The sequence below is a fragment of the Hippoglossus hippoglossus genome, chromosome 20 (genome assembly GCF_009819705.1).
Source record: "Hippoglossus hippoglossus isolate fHipHip1 chromosome 20, fHipHip1.pri, whole genome shotgun sequence".
Classification (NCBI taxonomy): domain Eukaryota; kingdom Metazoa; phylum Chordata; class Actinopteri; order Pleuronectiformes; family Pleuronectidae; genus Hippoglossus; species Hippoglossus hippoglossus.
The window spans coordinates 6,113,210-6,133,023 of record NC_047170.1 but is presented as its reverse complement, the minus strand read 5'-3'; the positions used below and the strand labels follow the sequence as shown (position 1 = coordinate 6,133,023).

General features: G+C 39.4%; 2 protein-coding genes across 2 annotated transcripts; both read right to left on the bottom strand.

The window, feature by feature from the left end:
- Window positions 1-2,502: 2,502 nt before the first annotated feature.
- On the bottom strand, window positions 2,503-11,048 carry LOC117754302 (leukocyte elastase inhibitor-like). Its single transcript, XM_034573165.1, has 11 exons — window positions 10,942-11,048; window positions 10,546-10,727; window positions 7,204-7,344; window positions 6,863-6,980; window positions 5,969-6,111; window positions 4,974-5,051; window positions 4,615-4,704; window positions 4,352-4,532; window positions 3,649-3,934; window positions 3,170-3,595; window positions 2,503-2,512 (listed from the first exon to the last, which is right to left on the bottom strand). Exons 2-9 carry the CDS (start codon window positions 10,720-10,722, stop codon window positions 3,705-3,707), a joined length of 1,158 nt encoding a protein of 385 aa, XP_034429056.1. The 5' UTR covers window positions 10,723-10,727; window positions 10,942-11,048; the 3' UTR covers window positions 2,503-2,512; window positions 3,170-3,595; window positions 3,649-3,704.
- A 1,323-nt stretch (window positions 11,049-12,371) lies between these two features.
- LOC117754298 (leukocyte elastase inhibitor-like) lies at window positions 12,372-18,848 on the bottom strand. Its single transcript, XM_034573159.1, has 9 exons — window positions 18,644-18,848; window positions 17,126-17,233; window positions 16,123-16,263; window positions 15,618-15,735; window positions 15,078-15,220; window positions 14,353-14,430; window positions 13,963-14,052; window positions 13,700-13,880; window positions 12,372-13,055 (listed from the first exon to the last, which is right to left on the bottom strand). The coding sequence occupies exons 1-9, from the start codon at window positions 18,818-18,820 to the stop codon at window positions 12,829-12,831; spliced, it is 1,263 nt and encodes a 420-aa protein (XP_034429050.1). The 5' UTR covers window positions 18,821-18,848; the 3' UTR covers window positions 12,372-12,828.
- Between the last annotated feature and the right edge of the window lie 966 nt (window positions 18,849-19,814).

The window sequence follows — 19,814 nt, the reverse complement described above, 5'->3', positions numbered from 1 at the left end:
AACTTAATCATTTATTTATCCAAAAACAGAGATAATAATCCTGTTATTGCAACACTAATCTCATGATATGAACATATCATCCAGCCCTTTAATGAACACAGAGAGGAAAACAGTTTCAGAGTAAAATGCCTGGAGACTTACTCACTTATCTGGAAGCACTGACTCATATCAAATATTTTCCAATTCATTCACACAGTGTTTCTTAACATGTCCTGATGACACAACCTCCACCCCATGCAGCACCAAATCTGTTAGAGAACCCCACTGTGTTTGAAAGATCTTTTCCTGCTGGAAGATTATCTGAGTCCATCAGTTCCTCATTGGAACCTGTCTGCCACCCTGTGTGATAGATATGAATCAAATGAATACACACACACACACACACATATATATATAAACTCATGGTGCTCAGTTAAGACTCGACAAGGTGAAATTGCCTTAAAGAAACACCCACTTAAAGTAACACTTATCAGCCTTAGTTGGGACAGTTATGAGTTTTAGCTAAAGAGCCGGTTTGTTCAAAGTTTATTAATATTCAACATATCCAGTGTCCAAATTGTACTAAACTCCACAGTGCACTGCCTTGGGCCCTTACAAACACACATGCCAAGTGTGAAGCTGAAAGAAACTCACGATACATGACAGGAATGCAGAGCACGATGTCACCTTTATATTGATTATTTGCCTGTTGAACACATTGGTTAAGTTTTTGACAATGAGCTGATGAGCCTTTTAAAATATGCAAATGTTTTTGTATTGCATAAAAAAATGAGACAAGATTATATTCCTGTATAATCACATAAACTAGAAGGCCACTCTTTCACAATATTGCATTTACATGTATTGAGATCAGATACATATACCATGTACACAGAACTATAAAATACAGTACTAACATGAAACGCAGGCAAGATGTCCATTCTTTGATACAGTTGAAAGGAATATTTGTTACCCTACAGTAACTGAAGAAAGATCACCCCTCTAAAAATACTTTCTACACTTGCCAGATTCTTAATTTTTTCATAAAGATCTCTGTAATATTGGAAATTTCACAGAAATGTCAAAAAAAGAAAGTCCTCTCTCGCAATATTAAATAAAGTGGAGAAAAAAAAACCTGGATCCGTTTCCTTAATCAAATCAGCAGCAGGATGAGCTGAGGGAGAAACGCAGCCAGGCCAAGCCACTGGCTCCACCTGCTGTCTGCTCAGACACAAGACAGAAAAAACAGACGAGTCTTAAAAAGCTGCATTACAAACACGCATCATGGGATAGCTTTGTAAACTGTATACTTTTAATCCAGTCATCCTAATTGTATGAATGTATTTTGTGCAGTGGCATACATCTCCACATATATATATTTATTTAAATTTGCATCACTTATAAGTGTAAACCAATAACAATCTAAATCAAGATGTACATTTGCAGTAGCTATATCTTCATGCTGGTCTTTGCTCTGTAGTTCTGTGACGCTGCTTTCAGACATGCACTGAACTCCGGATAATCTCCGGACATTCTGCGGAGTTTCTCCTGCCAGCCCGCTAGTAAAAGCTCTTGATAATGTCCGAATGACCCCATGTTAGAATACAGCAGGATGTCCTCCGGAGGATTCACTACGAATGAGTGGATATGTTCATGATTATTCTAACACGCAAAAGACGCAAAACTGAAAAAAAGAAATAAAAAAAGATCAAAAATATGTCAGAATGAAAAAGCGGTGCCACACACGAAGAAGACACATCCAGGATGTCAAGAGAATTTTTGCTGATAAGGACCAACACCAGTGTTGATGTGGTGCAAACAAAAACAGGTGATCTCAGCAGCGACCTCTTCCCGTATTTTATGATATATCGCTAAAAGTTTAGTTTTTGTCTGCTTTCCCAAATGTTTTAACATTATATAACAGATTTGGTATTTCCCTGGAGATGTTTACCCAGTCTTTCCTATGGCTCTCCTCATCTCTTGTAAAGTAAAAGGTGTATCCATCACACCATTTGTTCTTTCTCTTCTCTGTATTATCTGTTTCTTCCCTCCCTCGCTTCCTTTCCTGTGTTAGATTGTCAGAACTGTGAATTTCCGCAAACATCTTGGCCATTACTTCTGACTTGTCTTCATTTGTTATTGCTGTTTTCTCTCCAACTTTTAACATTGGGTCCTGCCTCTCTCTTCGGATTCCCCCCAACTCTTTTATCATTCCCCATACATTGCTTATAGGAGTTGATCTGCCTATTTTATTTCAGAATTTTCACCAACATTCTCTCTTTACTTTCTTTGTGTAAATTGTGGGTTATCATTAATTATTTCTTTCATGGTTCTACTTCACTTCTCTGTCCACCATGGGACTGCTGTTCTACTCATTGTCCCTTTGCTTCTAGGGATTGATAACTCTGCTGCTTTTAGTGCAATTTCTTTAACTTTCTTCCACTTTTCTTTCTAATGGTTCAGGTCTATTTTATCCATTTCTCATCTAACACAAGTATTGAAATTGATCCGATTAAGCTTAGCTGAATATCCACTTTACTTCTCTTTCTTCTACCATTTATAGTGTTATTATTATCTTTAAAGGTTTTGGAGGAGAAAAAGAGAAAGTTACAGTGGAATGATTTTGCTCCCATATCAACTCAAGCAATCAGAAAAAAAACCAAGCATAAAATCAAGGCTAAAATGTGTGCTGTATACTATGGCTGTATCTAGTGTTGTATTGTTGTCAACGTGTTGCTTTGGCATGAACAAGCAACAGTCCATCTGTAACTGTTAAAAATAGTGACGTTTTGTGCAGCAGTAGGCCGTGATTACAGGAAAACATTGCAGTCATTATAATATATCTATTCTTTCAATAGAACTGATTAAAGCCTAGTTTTGGTTAAACATTAACAGTGACGTGTAAAAAACATGTCATGGACAACAAGTGTAGTATCATCTTTATTACAATGAAAGGTTAAACTGCATGATATCCTTCTTATACTCACTATACACTGAACTAGACAAATTGTGAATGAAAGAGTTATTTTCTTTTTTAGAAAAAAAGTTGACAAACAATATTTGGGGATCACACACTTTTATTCCATGTGTAAAATCACCAGGATACAGAAACATAATTGGTCAAAACTGCATATAAACTATTTTTATTGTAGTAAGTCATTATATGCATAGAAGTGCAATTATGTATAACCACCAAGCACACATCTATCTGCAAATATACTTTCATCACAATATTCTCTTTGGTTTGCTGAATATATAAAATAATTATATTGCATGTTATATAGAGACAGTGCAGAGATTCTTTCAACCATCATATGTTCACCTGGTATACAGGTACAGTTGACCTCTGTGCTGCCAGCTTAGAAAGGCATAACAAATGTGATCAAGGCAAATTCTTCCAAAGAGTCTGAGGTACAGGATAACAAATTAGACTGTAATGGTATAGATGCTGCAGCAAAGAGGGCCAAATGTGTATTAAAGGGATAAAGGGACCAAACTCTGAAAAAGATCAGATTGGGTGCAATGTTAAAGCAGAGCAGAGAGCTTGTGTTCAGGACAAACACAATCACTCATGTGAGAAGTGAGGCAGACGAGAGCCACAGTAAAAAAAAAAATCCAAAATAATAGTTTGTCCTCATCATCCTGATGCTGCAAATATAGGATGGAAACTTGGGATGGGATCAGACTCTAGAGCAGTGTTTCTCAAACGCTCAACAATGTAGTTCTCACTGAGGGGAGCAGAAGCGGCCGGCAAACAGAACGCTCATTGTGGGGTTATGTCGGATAAAGAAGAGGAAGGGATGGTCTGCAATGAATCTGACTGGAGGCTTTGGACGACAGCGCCATTTCATGACGGCAGCAGTGGAAGCAGCAGCCTCGGTTCCCTCCTCATTGACCTCAACAAAAGCCTTGTGGACGACCTTTGACAGCCCCAGGTCATCGGAAGGAGACATGCCTGTAACAAAAAAAAGAGGGACGGAGTATATTTCAAGAATGGAGGACACACTGGGAGAACCTCAGGATTCTTTAAGGCGACAGTAGCCAGATCAGTTTTATTGTTTCCTGATGTTTAAATGATTTTAAACTAATCTGATATATGGTAAATGGTTTTGTAATTATATAGCCCTTTTCTAGTCTTGATGACCACTCAAAGCTCTTTACAGTACAGTTTTACATTCACCCATTCATTCATACAGTGCATCTATTAGCAGCACTTTTTTGTTCTATGAGGGGCAATTCGGGATTCAGCATCTTGCCCAAGGACACTTCGGCATGCGAGGAGGAAGACTGGGGATCGAACTGCTGACCTTCAGGTTGGAGGACAACAGCTCTATCCCTCAGCCACAGCCGCCCCATGTGGTGCATGTCCTACCTGAGAAGTCACTCATTCCCATATCGAAGGCATCCACCATGCCCATGCTGATCAGGACATCCTTCATGTCATAACTCTCCTCCATCTTGAACCGAGGCAGGCCCAATTGAACCTCTTCTTTTTCCATCGTGTCTGGACGAGTCCACTTCACAAAGTTCTCATAGGTCAACTCTTTCTCCAGCTGGGGTTGTAGACAAAATCACTTATTAGTTTGTCTTGTGGGTTTTTGTATGTGTGGAAGTGCATGTGTGTGCATGTCCTACCTTCTCCAGACCAGTTGAACTATCGTCTATGTCCATGGGGAGAAAGATGAGCATGCTGAGCTCCTCCCCTTTGTAAGGAATCTCCAAGACCTGAAGAACAGCGTGTTTCCATAATGATAAATATATACTGAATACAGTTGATATGCAAAAATCCAAAACAATAATCAGTAGCTAGTTTCAAAGTTACAATAAAAAAACATGTCATCCATTTTTCTTTGAATCATGATTCGCCTCATTTATATTTAATAGAACTTCGTAAACTAAAGTAATGAATTATCAATTTTGTTCTCTGGTCAATTTACAGGTGGTTGACGAGACACACTGTTTTCACTGACTCATTAAATGGATGTCTTGATTACCTGACAGTTGAATTCAGAGATGAAGGTCAAAGGGAACTTGGTTTTCTGATGCATCATCTTCACCGGCTTACTCTCATTCTAAAAACAGCAAACAGGAGAAGCAGCTGAAAGCTTGTTCATATCACTTTGTTGCAGTCATGCAGAAAAGCAAGGTATAGTGAATACACTGTGACATCATTACTGAGAGAACAAAATATGGGTTATGGATAGTGGTTGTTAAATATAGTGTGCTTTTCTAGTCTTGATGACCACTCAAAGTGCTGTACAGCAATTTTTTTGCAATTCACCAATTCACACAAATATTGCATCTTTGTGCAACACTTTCTCTATCATAGATCACTGCTGAGACAGTCAGCCTATCTTGCTGAAGGACACTTGGGCACGTGGAACAGGACTCTGCCCACCTTCTGGTGGATGAACCGCTCTACCTCCTGAGCCACAGCCACCCCCTTAAACATGTTTCCTCACCTGTTTAGGGTTTTATATGACACTAGAAACCTTGTAAACTGCTGCTACTAAATTGGCAAATTCCATTATTGAGGCACTGGATTGCAAAACATTTTGTGTAGAACTTTTTATGGAATCGTCAAAGGCTTTTGACACAGTTGACTTCATCATCTTGGTGAATAGACTTGAAAATATTGGCTCATCTGAGCATGCTGTAACTTGATTTTCAAACTACTTGTCAGCTGGATCATAATGTGTCCGGGTTGATTGGTCTTCCTCTTTTTTCCTGCCTGTATCAAAAGGCGTACCGCAGGGTTCCATACTAGGGCTTCACCTTTTATGTCAATAATCCCTGTGATAATTTATCAAATGCGGCCATTTTTATGCAGATGACATAACTGCTACTGCTCATCCAACTCAGTACTACAACTGACTTTTCCTGCTTCCTGCTATCTAACTTTGATGTTATTCAGTCCTGTTTAAGTAAACTTAAGTTGGTGTTAAATGCAGAAAAATCCAAATTCATTTTATCTTCCATCCAATTTTACCTTGTTGATTCTGAAATGATCATCTTTTGTGTCACTCTCCTTAAACTGCTCGTTCCAGTTGCCTTTGAAGTAGATGGCATTCACCAGCACCAGCCTGGTCATGTTGTCCACCACATCCTGGGCCAGCAAATCCTGAATTTTACCTGGGAATTTAAAGTACAAATTTGAAATGATGAAGAAATGACAAACTCAGTCACTGTGTTTCCTCAACAGAGAAATGAGGTACGCTATATTTATTTGACCAAAAACAGAAAATCTTAAAGGACTGGTTTCCACATTCCACTAATACCTGTGAGCCCAAGTGAACAATTGTGCCAAATTTGAAAGGATTCTCTTGAGGTGAATGATCTTAAAACCTAAAATCTAATCAGTTCCTCCTGGAGTCCAAGTGAATCTTTGTGCCAGATGTACTGAAACACCCTATGCAGGTTCCTGATGTTGCATTATCACAAAAACACAAGGTCACCTGACATTTGACCTTCAACCACCAAAATCAAATCAGATTGTATCAGATTTGAAGTTGTTGCGTTCACAAGACCAAAAACGTGTTTTGTAAGTTCACAGTGACCTCGCACTTTGACTGCAAAAGTCTAGCCAGTGCATCTTTGAGTCTAATAAAGCATTTGTACCACATTTGAAGAAATTCCCATGAGGGATTCTTGAGATATCATATTTACAAGAATGGAAAGGACAGATGGACAGACATACCGACCTATGTACTAACGGACAGTCAACGTGAAAACATAATGATTCTGTCCACTGGCTGTCACTGGTGCGGGGGAATAATAAAACTGGATTAAACTTTCTGCCCCATTCTGGATCATCATCTTTCAAACTGGTGGCATTGCAAGGCCATGTGAAGTTTTGCCAGTCTGGTGTGTGTGTGTGACCCACCTTGAGTCTGCTTCTCCACCCACGTGTTGATGTTAAGTCTTGCCGCCTCATGGCTGGTTTTGAAGTCCACAGACTCCAGCTCTGCATCATAGTGCTTCCTGGTTTCTCCCAAAAAATCCTGAAACCATCAGCAACACATTTACTGATTCAGATCACACAAACAAAATAGTCTCTTCACTTGACTTAGAAGAGTTTAAAGTCGTAACAGCAGGAGAACATTTGCACAATCACTTCCTTGCTTGCTTGTTTGCTGACCCTCAGTCATCATTCCTTTTTACTTGAGCTGAAAGATTCCTATCTGAGCCTCTCACAACACTCCACACACCATTATGAACACACACCTCTACAAACTGGTAGGACTGCTCCCCGTACAGTCTGTTGGCAACACTGAGGGAGTACGGAGCATCTGCCTTGTTGAGTGTCTTCAGCAGTTTACTGAAGTCAGCGTGGACGTTGTCCTGACAGTGCTTGGTCTTCAGACTCTGTAGAGAAATTAGACAAAGGCATGTTAGAGAGACACTCTGAGCCAGTAAAAGACCAGTCTAACTGGTTTGCTGGTCAACTCCCCTGTTGGGTGATGAGAATATTGACAAAATCATCAATCTCTTCCTGATTGATATTTGTCTTGTTGATCCACGATAAGTTATGTATGTATTTGTAGACTGTAACTGACCTAAAATATTTCCCAAAATAAACCTGATGTAGGTGGTTCTAAATCTCTCTCTTATGAATAAAGTGGTCATAACAACAAAAACTGAAAAATGTCTGGTCTCTGAAATTTGCCTTCGCCATAGATCCTGGTACAGCACAGTGTATGGACTGGTCCATGATAATGACTTAATGGATAAGGTTTTATTTACTGGTTTAATCTGATGGCTTTCAGTATCTGTATGTGAAACGCTCATAACTATATGTGAATATGGATGCACAACATGTCAAAATTGAACAATACAACAAGGAGGTAACATAGAAAAGGTAAACCCATGGAAATGCCTGCCCAGGACAAACACGCATCCCTCCATGCACCAGCGAGTTATTATTTACCCAGGTTTGATATCCTTTTATGAGAATTTATCATGGAATACCATCTTCTGTCGACTCTCATAGTGATGCTTGCTACATTTGGATGTATCCATGTACAAGAGCAATATCAGAGTAAAGAGGAAACATCTTAAGTTGTGTGGTTCCGTGCAGCTGCTTATAAGGGTTAAATACCACACCAGAAAGAAGCCTTTTAACAGAGAAGCCAGGACTACATTCCTGTGATTTATGCAACACTATGAGGTTTGGATCTGACATTCAAGGCACAGCTACTCCCTGCATTGTTATGTTTCTTTAAATTCATTAGATTAGGAGGTTAGTAAAATTATCTTCAGTCATTGCTTTCACTGTTTGTCTTCTTGTGTGAGTCTCAGGGTGAACTGGCCGCACCCTGACTGTTTCTAAGTAAGTGCAGCAAAGCAAGACTTTCCAACCCAGCAATGATTTCTTATATGCATTGCTCAAATTTGTATTCAAGACAGCATAAAAAAAGTACTGCATGAATCAGATTTATGCAACAGAAATATTTACGAAGGACCTTTGTTGCTGCACTTCATGGCTTTAAAACAGCTCAGATGTAACTGAAAACCTTGAACTCGTTTAAATCTTGTCATTAATTTAGTTCCAGCCATTTAAAAAACAGCATAAAATAACTTGATGTGAATTCCAAATGAAATCCATGATGGCAATTCAGGGTTGTATTTTTCGCAGAGCAGTGTGTATGTTGTATGGACACACAATGTCATTTACAGGGAACTTCATGATAGGTTCATTGCAGTTTCAAAGTGGAAACACCAAGTCATGGAGTAAACTGCTTATTTCATTGATGTGTCTTTTTTCACTGGAGGGGTTATTTTGAGATTTCTTCAAACTATATATATCCTCATGATGTGTCAGCATTTACACCTGAAAGCTACATGTTGTTAATGACTGTGTGTGAAAACTAGTTAGCAAGTGTAAAAGTGATGTAAAAATGGTTGTAACGTCCAGCTTCGGCCAATCCGGCTCATTTTAACAGTTTGAAAAATATCCACTTGTGTAAAGAAGGTAGAGTTAAATAACATCCAACACAATATCATTGGTTTTCAGACTTACAATCTCACCTTATTTTGTGCTGCAGTTAGAGAAACTGGTTTAGTGAATCAAATTGACTGTGATTTAAACTTGTTTCTGCAGGTACGAGTGTTGCACAATTGGAAACTGGTTGGTATTTGGCAAAAAGATAAGTGACAAGTTTTGTAGAGTCGTTGTTGGCCAGCTGGCGAATGAACAAGTTACAAAATTAGAACAGTTCACACAACTGGACATTCCGGTCACTGCCTGTTAGAACATCCTCGCTGCAGCAGCTCAAACGTATTACTGTTAAGTCTGCTTCATTTCATGCTTATACTAACTGAAGGAGCAAAAATTATTGTTAGCATGAACTCTTATTTTGTTTGAGTAGGCCCCATCTAGTGTCTGTGGCTGGGTGGGATTAAAAACCAGAGGGGGCTGCCTGGAGGGTGTGGGGGGAGCAGGAAGAAAAGTCTTTGACCTCACAGCCTCAAGGCTGCAGAGACCCTGCTTTAGAACCCTTAGTTTATCTTTAGAATCCATATTTAGAACAAAAATTTATGAAAATGTTTCTTTGGACATAACAGAAAACATTTACCAGCTATTATATTGCATGAAGTACCAATTGGCACATGCTGTGAATAAGTTTGTCACCAGCATCTTTAACTTATCCTTTATTCCCAAAGACATTGAGCTTTTGAGTGAGTGGAATTGTTTCCGAACCCCAGAGATGTGATGGATTAAGGGCCAGGGACCCGCCCTCACACATACTCTCGTTGTCATTTCGCTCATTTTGTCTTATCTGGGTGTGTCATTGCTGAAGCAACAATCTGGAATAATGTCACAGAATGTTCCCGTTTTACAATGTGTCAACTCCCACATACAAATTAATCACCTCTGCTGAATGCCTCATTATACTGGTGATCAGTTTTATTATTATTATTTTATATGAATGATTATTTATATGTCCCAAAACTACTCAATAAACATACATTTAGCTTCTAAAAGTTGTTTTCTCTGAGGATCTATTCACTTCTTAATAAAGAAGGGATCAATTCTACTGTAAAATATGTGATACATTCAGTGACTAAACTTTGAGAGTAATGCCCAGGTAGCCAGGTGTGGATGTATGGGACATATGCACACAAAAGCTGTGTCTCAATTCAGTGGTTGCGTCCTTTGTAGGAAGTGGTCTACCAGATAAGGTGTACATATTGCTTTACTGAACCTCAGACTTTATTGCTTTAACACTTCCATAATATGTAGGATGTTTCTATAGCAACACATAACATAGCTGCTCCCATAAAACCTTGTCAGAGTCTGAACAGCAGATCTTTGTCATTGTTAGTGACTCTGGAAGACAAAGCTGGTGATTCATGTTGAACGTGGGCTGACACTGATGCAGTTCTCTGCTCTTTGTATTCTGACACACAGTGTTTCTGTGTCAAAGTTCCTTTTCGTTCAGAATCGTCTCAGCGAAGAGTCAAAATCATGGGAACGTCTGAAGCTGCAAGTTGTGGAGGTGCATTTTAAATCTTTCTGCCCACTAGAAAATAAACAAAGTGTGTGTGTGTGTTTGCATGCTGTACCTCTGACATCTGTGTGTGTGTGTTGCCTCTGGCCCCCAGCATCACCATAGCCAGGGCTGAGGAGATGCTAAATGGAGAGTAGAAGACATTTGCTGCCTTGTCGTTGTCACTCAGCTTCTTGTAAAGATCCAGACAGAAGCTGGTGTTGGCCTTGGACAGAGGGGCTGATGATGCCATTGTGTCTACAAAGAAGGTAATACCGCAATGAAAACAACTTGTTATTTATGCAGCATTATGTTAAATTACACCAATTATTACATATAACACCATTTGTATAAACTATATTCTGCCCATGACGCCAGACCGTGAATGGACCTGGTTTCTAACATGAAGCGTTTAAAAACAGTTTGAGCAGAAATCATGTGTCTACAAACTAAGATCTTAGTCTCTACTTACATTCAGACAGCTTCCTTCCAGCAGAGTTCAGGAGTCTCTCAGTGTGAAGAGGCAGGTTCTTTATTTAAATGCTCAGCTGACACACCCCGAAAACACAGAGCTACTTCATCGTTCTCGCATGTACATGTATGGAAGCCGAAAGGAGCTTTATTTGCTTTTTTCTAAAACACAAATACAACACATCTACCCCAGATTTTTTTTCATGTTTTGCTGTTGGTTTGTTTTCAAGTGTTTGTTATTCTCTGCTCATAAAGAAGATTCTAAAACCACAACGTTCACTCCGGAGCAAGAATCAGTCTATGAACTTAAAATATATAACAATGTGACATTTATCCTGACGATGATCGATATGGATGATAGGAGACTTTGTTTTGGCTTTGCAGGACAAGTGATAAGACAATGACAGAACAAAACAAGGAGGATGAGAACAGAAGGGAGTGACCGAGCAGAGTATGTTTGTTTGTGTGTTTTTATTCTATTTAAAAAAAACACCATTATTATTGTTAATAATAATAATTGTGAGGGTTGACAGCTAGGAGTTAGAGCACCGCCCTGGTAGGTGGGACTGGAGAGCTCTCCGCCTTTATAAGGACAGGTGCGGGCAATCACTGCCTCTTTGTCTGATGCCTGGTAGATGGTGACTGCTGTGTTTGTGCAGGTAAGGGAGACTGGGAGAAAGATGTTTGATTTACCCGCTTGAAATCTAATGAGGTGTTTTATATATTCAGTTGGGTGGCTGTGTCTCGATCCAGGTTTCTGTGGCACCATGGTTGAGTGAAGATACAGGGTTTGCCTCTCCCCCTATGTGATGCTATAAAAACGGGCCGAAATGTCATGATTGACAACTGACTCGTGATTTTGCATGTTTCTTCATCCAACGAGACCAAAATACATTTTCAAAAGCACTGCAAAGAGACATTTTCAGAATTTATGATACTTTTATTATGTCTTGCAATAACCACAATGGTACTTGCAATTTGTGTGGTAAGAAAAATCTATATTTTAAACGTGCTTTTATTTTAGTAAAGGGAGTGATTCTCTCTTCTACCTTTGCTGTTTACTTAATCCCCTTTAACAAATCACATAGATTATAATTAGACGTTAGCTGCACTCTTGCTTTAGTATCCATTATTTTTAAATCCATCTTTTAGTCGTATGCTTTAAGGGTAGAAATATAACACTAAAAGTAGTTTCTATAACATGTTAAATATTCTTTGTATAAAACTGATCAAAGCCTAGTTAACGTTAGATATGAACAGTAACATGTTACTGTGTGTAGCATGTTACTATGATTTTAACATATGTGTCCATGACATGTTAAAAACTTGTCATGGACAACCAGTGTAGTATTAACACTTAAACAATGATTGATTAATCGTCATTATATCCGTCTGGTCCCACTTGGTTCACCCAGATCTGAGAAAAAATAGTTCGTATACAACATTTGAGAATCACACTTTTATTCCATTTGTAAAAATGCAAAAATACATAAAATGACCCAATCCCAGTTCAAAACTTCATGTAAACTCACTGTCCATTTAGTTTATATTTGTTATATGAGTAGTAGTGCAATTACATATACCTGCACTTTGCATAGTCATGCAAGGACACATATATCTACTTATATGATTTCAACACAGGATAAACAATGTGAATCACTGAAGTTAGAAGTGATGCAGACAAGAAACCACAGTTAAAAAACACTAAATTATTGTTTATACTCACCATACTGGTGCTGGAAATATAGAATTGGAACTCAAGGTACAATTAAACTCCTCTAAAAAAATGTTTGCAACCCCGAATTCAATGATATACTGTTCGTATGCAATCGTAAATGTACTGTAACGCCCCTCCGGTTGAGAAACACTGTTCTTAACAATGTAGTGCTCACTGAGGGGAGCAGTAGCGGCCGGCAAACAGAACGCTCTTGGTGTGGTTATGTCGGATAAAGAAGAGGAAGGGATGGTCTGCTATGAATCTGGCTCTGGGGCTTACAGAAGTGATCTCCACTGTTATAGCAGTGGCAGCAGCAGCCTCGGTCCCCTCCTCATTGACCTCAACAAAAGCCTTGTGGATGACCTTTGAAAGCACCAGGTCATTGGAAGGTGACATGCCTGTAACAGGAAAGAGGAACAGAGAATATTTTATCATATTTCATAATACTAGTGCAGTACCTGTTCTAAACTTGCCTGTTTGGAATGAGCTGTTTGCTTGGCCTGTGGTAATGCTGGTTGCAGCTTTCTTTCTGAAACTGTAAAAGTGACCTGCAGTGATTGACCCGTGGCAAGTAAAGAGCCGACGGCTGGAGTCTGTCCACAGAACCCTGAAGCTGCACCACCACTGCTCCACATAGAGCCGTTCATCTGTTTATTCAAAGTTCAGTGAAGTTCGCCCCGCACACAGAAACCTGAGCTGGAGAATCACTGGTTACCTTTGCGGTGAATGTGCCCAGTATCGTAAACGTGCTGTTGTCATGATCGACAATGTCACTTATAGTTATGAGTCTTAGCTAAAGAGCCTGTTTGTTCAAAGTTTATTAATATTCAACATATCCAGTGTCCAAATTGCACTAAACTCCACAGTGCACTGCCTTGGGCCCTTACAAACACACATGCCAAGTGTGAAGCTGAAAGATGAATAAAGATTTCTGGAAATACTAGATAGATAATGCCTAAACTCACGATACATGACAGGAATGCAGAGCACGATGATGACACCTGACATTCATGTCCTGATTTTGATTTGTTTCATGTCCTACCTGAGAAGTCACACATGCCCGAATCGAAGGCATCCACCATGCCCATGCTGACCAAGACATCCCCCATGTCATAACTCTCCTCCATCTTGAACCGAGGCAGGCCCACCTCAACTTTAGAGTGAGACAACCTGTCTGAATGAGTCCACTCCACAAAGTTGTCATAGGTCAGCTCCTTCTCCAGCTGGGGGTGAAGACAAAATCAATTATTAGTTTGTCTTGTGTGTGTCTGTATTTGTGGAAGTGCATGTGTGTGCATGTCCTACCTTCTCCAGACCAGTTGAACTGTCGTCTATATCCATGGGGAGAAAGATGAGCATGCTGAGCTCCTTCTCTTTGTAAGGCATCTCCAGGACCTGAAGAACAGCGTGTGTCCAAGATTACAGCAAATATACACTGAATAGATCATGAGTTTATGAAACGAACAACTGATTATAGTTTTAAATTTTTGCTTGTAGTTATGTTAAAAAAAGTCTGGATCATACCCAACTCCCATCTAATCTATTTCGCTTTGAAACATGATCTGCTTCTTTCAGATTCAATGGAAACTCATTGACAAAAGTAAAAAAATGATCAGTTGACTTGTTGCCTGGTCAGTTGACAGCTGTTTGAGACACACTGTTTTACCTGACTTATTAAATGGACGTCTTGGTTACCTGGCAGTTGGGTTCAGCGATGAGGCCCAAGGGTAAAGTAGTATTCTGATACATCATCTTCACTTGCTTGGACTCGTTCTGAAAACAGCAAACAGAAACAGCAGTGGTATATATGATCCACGGAGTTTACAATTACAATACCAAGCCATTCCCAGAACATGATCTCTTTTGATTTGTGGGAAAGTTGGGAAGATACAAGTCCAAACTAAGTCCTAGGTGACCAATCTGAGGGTATAACTTGACTGGTCTGTTTGTGTTAAGCTTGCCTCCCTTAATCAACGGAAACTCAACAATAAATGTTTACTCAACTCTACAAGCCTGTCTACAATTTTCTTTTGATCAACCACACATAAAAATGAAGAGGGTTTTTAAGTGTGCAAATTGAGACTAAATAAACGCAAATGCACCCTGTGACAACATTGTTGAGCAAGCTATTCTATATACTAAGGCAGCAAAATATAGCTTTTCAGCCTGAGGATAATCTACCCTAAATTTCCAAGGTCTAAGGTCCTTATATATATATTTGTTTTTACTTTGGTCAATCATTTCTCAATAAAATAAAACAATGTCTGATCAGTTGGTGGTACCACTACATGGGTGTGTCTTCAGACTCGCATATTTGTATAACAGGTGTATTACGTGGTGTACTGCCCTGCTATATACAGTAGTTTCATAGAACTACACTGACTGACTAGTGTTAGTCCCTTTTCTCTGTCCAGTTTTACCTTGTTGAGTCTGAACTGAGCATCTCTCGTGGCACTCTCCTCAAACTGCTTGTTCCAGTCCCCTTTGAAGTAGATGGCATTGACCAGCACCATACGGGTCATATCGTGCAATGTACCCTTCAGCAGCAAATCCTTAATTTTATCTAAGAATTTAAAGCACAAATGTGAAATGATTAAAGGGTCACTGTGTAGGATTTGGGTAAAAAGGGATCTATTGGCAGAAGTTGAACATCAAATAATCCTAGAGATGTTTTCACCATTGTGTTTCATCTGAATTGTTGTTTTCTTTACCTTAGAATGGGCCCTTTATATTTGAGGGTTAGGGTGTTTCAGTGTGTGTGAATGTGAATGACTTTTCTAGTCTTAGCAACAATACTAGAAAAGTGCAACATAAAAATGCAGTCCATTGACATTAATATAGATTATTTCTGTATTTATACTAATAAAGCTGGATCGAAATAAACCTTTCTAACGCCTGGTCCCTCCTGGTGATATGCAGGTCTATTAACATACAGGTAAAGGTTAATGTTAGTTACCCACCTTGTGTCTGCTCCTCCACCCACCCGTTGATTTTGAGCCTTGCTGCTTCAAAGCCGGTTTTGAAGTCCACAGACTCCAACTCTGCATTGTAGTGCTTCCTGGTTTCTCCTATGAAATCCTGGAAGCATCAGCATGTATTTACTGATTCAGATCACCCAAACAAAATAGTCTCTTCATTTGACTTTGTGGAGTTGAGTCCTTACAGCCAGGAGAACATTGTCACTATTACTACAGGCCTTCAGTATTGTTTGGGTTTAAGAAGGGCTTGTTTTTTTCCCAGGGCAATTAGAAGTTGAAATTTAACACATTAACTGTCACACACACTGCCAGCTCATATCCTTAGCATGAGGTCACGCCAGCAGTCAAACAAGGTCATCCATCTGCTGTCAAATGTATTATTAAGTTTGTTGGGTTCCTCCCTGCCTTCTTCCTCTCTCGGTTCACTGCAGGATTGCAACCAACAAGGTGCATGTACACTGTACCACACCCCATCATGAACACACACCTCTACAAACTGGTAGGACTGCTCCCCGTACAGTCTGTTGGCAACACTGAGGGAGTACGGAGCGCCTGCCTTGTTGAGTGTCTTCAGTAGTTTACTGAAGTCAGCGTGGATGTCATCCAGACAGTTCTTGGCCTTTAGACTCTGTAAAGAAAGTAGAAAAAGGCAAAGAGAGACACATTGAGACAGTGAAAGACCAGTCTAATATACAGAGTCTATTAAAGTGGTCTGTTGGTCAACTAACCGTTTGAGTGATGTGAATATAAACAAGATCATCAATCTTTTCTGTGTAGATTATTGTCATGATCCACCATAAATAACGTATGCATTTGTACACACTCACTTATTTATAAGGTTGTAAAGCTCTCTCTTATGAATCAATTGGTCATAAAAACAAAAGCTGAAAACTGGTCCATAATGACTAGTTTTATTTGCTGGTTTAAGTTGATGGCTTTCAGTACTTGTATGTGAAAGCCTCTGAACAATTTCCTCGTGAATGTGGATGCACGAAAGAACCTTTTACACTGTCTTTTAAGAACCCATAGAAATACCTGCCTGATCTTCATGAGCCTTTTCACAAAGATTTATGTTAAAACACGCTCATCCCTCTACTATTGTGTTATTTACCTGATAATTATATCTTTTAAAAAAATATTTAGGGCAGAATGTTTTTCATCAAATCAAAAAGACATAAACCAGAGTGTTAACAGAGTAATTCACTTGTCAATACAGACACCCCAAAGGCAACCACTTAAATTTGTGTGTCCTCAATTTACCCAATGCACCTTTGGGTGGTTACCATTATTTAAAACCATTGTAGGTTTAAGTCGCACTGCGGCATGAGCCGGGATCACATTCCTGTGACTTATGTAACACAAAGCGTTTTTAGATCTGACAGTTGACACATAGACACAATAAACCTGAGGCTGAGCTACTCCCCCCACACAGACCATTTGTTAGTAAAAAGCCCTTCAGTTAGTTTATGCAGTGGCACTGTGGACTTCACCTTCTGCATCTGCATCTGCACCTGCTGCTGCATCTGCTCCTGCTGCTGCATCTGTTTCTGTTTGGCTCCTCCAGGCTGTGTCTTCACTGCCTCACAGAAGCTGAGGACCTGGTGGTGCAATTGGTAGTGTTCACGGTTAACTTAGATATTGCATGTCTCTAAGTGCTTTCACACTTACCTTATTTGGTCCAGACCTTTGACTTTTCAGTTTCTTTAAGTCCGAACCAAAATAACAGGTTCGGACTAAAAGAATAGTCATACCATGCAATGTACCAACATTTTGTCTGAGCAAAAGAGGTGATCTCTGTCTGGATCAAACAAACCATGGTTGTACCTGTACATTAACATGGCCAAGTGTTAGTTTGGCAAGGGTAGAGTTAGTTACCCAGGGCATCTGTGGAGCTGTGTGAAAGTTCAAGCCATTGTGGATTTTCTGGTCCCACGCAGTTAATGCGACTATTCTATTGCCGCTTTGTTCCTAATTCTGCGGTGGTTGCGGCCCCATTGACAAATCTCTTGAAGAAAAGTGTCAAGTAGTTTGGTCTGAGAGATGTCAGGAGGAAATCAGATCAAAGCAATGTTGTCTCTTCCCCCAGTACTCCAGAGCTCCAGATTTCCGTCAACCATGTCCTCTAGCCTGAAGGTGAAAAGCTGACTGATGTATGCACGGGCAACCACAATCAGAAGCCTTAGACAAGCCTTAAAACATTTGTCCCTGAGTGTGTGTTACCATGACAAATTAATCAGATTGATTTGGTACGGTAAATGTTTTTTTTTGCTTCACGTATGATAAATCAGGTCACTTGTTAAACTAAGCTGACAAAATGGAAACCAGTCTCTTATTGAAATTGATTAAACACATAAAAACTCTTCTGTTGCCTCAAGGTTTATACAGCCCTGCCTCTTTCTCCACCCTTCACTGCCACAGCATATGGAAAGTGACAAGTTCCAACAGATCAGTTGACCACACTGCTGACTGTCAAATTTCTTATTCCCATGGACCGACTTCAGTAATTGTAAAGCAGATATTGCCAGCAGGCTCAATAGCTAATTAGAAAAAAAGAGCATACAACACAACCACCCACTCACTTCCAGCAGCCTTATCTAGGTGTGTCTTTGAGAAACATGTAATTGAGGGTTCTTGTATTACACAATGTTCCAACTTGTTGGTACATATCACTTACCTCTACTGAATGTCAAATTGTACTGTTGATTACCAATTTTATTCTGCTGTTTATCCTGGCATATACACTCTCTCACAGGCTTTTTTGTATATCAAACAAATACCATTACTTTATCTGCATAATAATTTTCTTCCAAAACTGAACTGAATTGACATAAATTAGACTTGAAAAAGATTTTGACTGAGAATCTCATTACTACTTGATAATTAAGGAATAAAATGTGTGATCCCTTAACTCTGAGAGCGACTCCCAGACAATTGGACTTGTGGGACGTATGCACATAATTTGTGTGTGTGTGCGTGCGTGTGTGCGTGTGTGTGTTTGCATGTTGCACCTCTGACATCTGTGTGTGTGTGTTGCCTCTGGCCCCCAGCATCACCATAGCCAGGGCTGAGGAGATGCTGAATGGAGAGTAGAAGACATTTGCTGCCTTGTCGTTGTCACTCAGCTTCTTGAACAGATCCAGACAGAAGCTGGTGTTGGCCTTGGACAGAGGGGCTGATGATGCCATGGTGTCTACAAAGAAAGCAGAGCATTAATTATTACATGACTCTTTTTAAATCATGCTTTTATACCTTCACCTCATTAGAATCTCACTCTGTCATTGTGCCAAACTCCAATAAAAAAAATGTTAATTTAGACCTGCATTAAATGTCTCTAAATATAAATAACCAATAGATATATTCAGACAATTTCTAAACGGATATGATTCCGTTTTTTATTTTAGCAAACATTTAAAACGGCATGCAGGCTTATCTTGTATTTTAGGTAAAATTTCTAGTTATTAACATTGCAATCTTGTAGAGCACTTTATAAAAGTATTACTTACAGACAGACACGTTCCTTCAGTGCAGCAGGTGTTCAGTCTCTCAGGAACACACTGATTCCTTTGTGAGGAGGCAACTTCATTACTTACAGGTGCGGCTGCCAAACCCTAAGAAGACATACAAACTTCTGCATTCTCATGAAATTATAACCCATATAATTAGCGTAATGAATAGAATAGCATCAGTCGAGTGCATACCTGAATGTCCCCTTATGAAACCACATTTAAATTTATTAGAACTGGATTTTGATTGCGATCTGCACCAACTTGCACACACTCATAAATGTCAGTCAGATCCATTAACTATTGTCTGAGAAAGCAACAATAATATTGAACTGGGAAACTAGGTGGACACTCTGACAGCGCATAACTCTGCCAAGGCTAATGCCCTATCTCATTATCCTCCAAGCATTTTTTCAGGCTGGATTTTCAAACTGCCACAAAATGCCACCCCTCCAAAAAATGTGCACAGATGATGACCAACAATCAAATGTTTGATCTTGTACACAGTGAATGTGGACTAGATCTAGATCGTTTCTATGCAGTTAAAGGGGTATTAAAAAAATGTCGAGCTTCATTTTCAACCTGCCACAAATTCCTCCCCCCTTGTCAAATTATGTATACTACTACAAGTGTAGTATTAACATCTTTACAAGGAATAATCAATCTCTACGATATT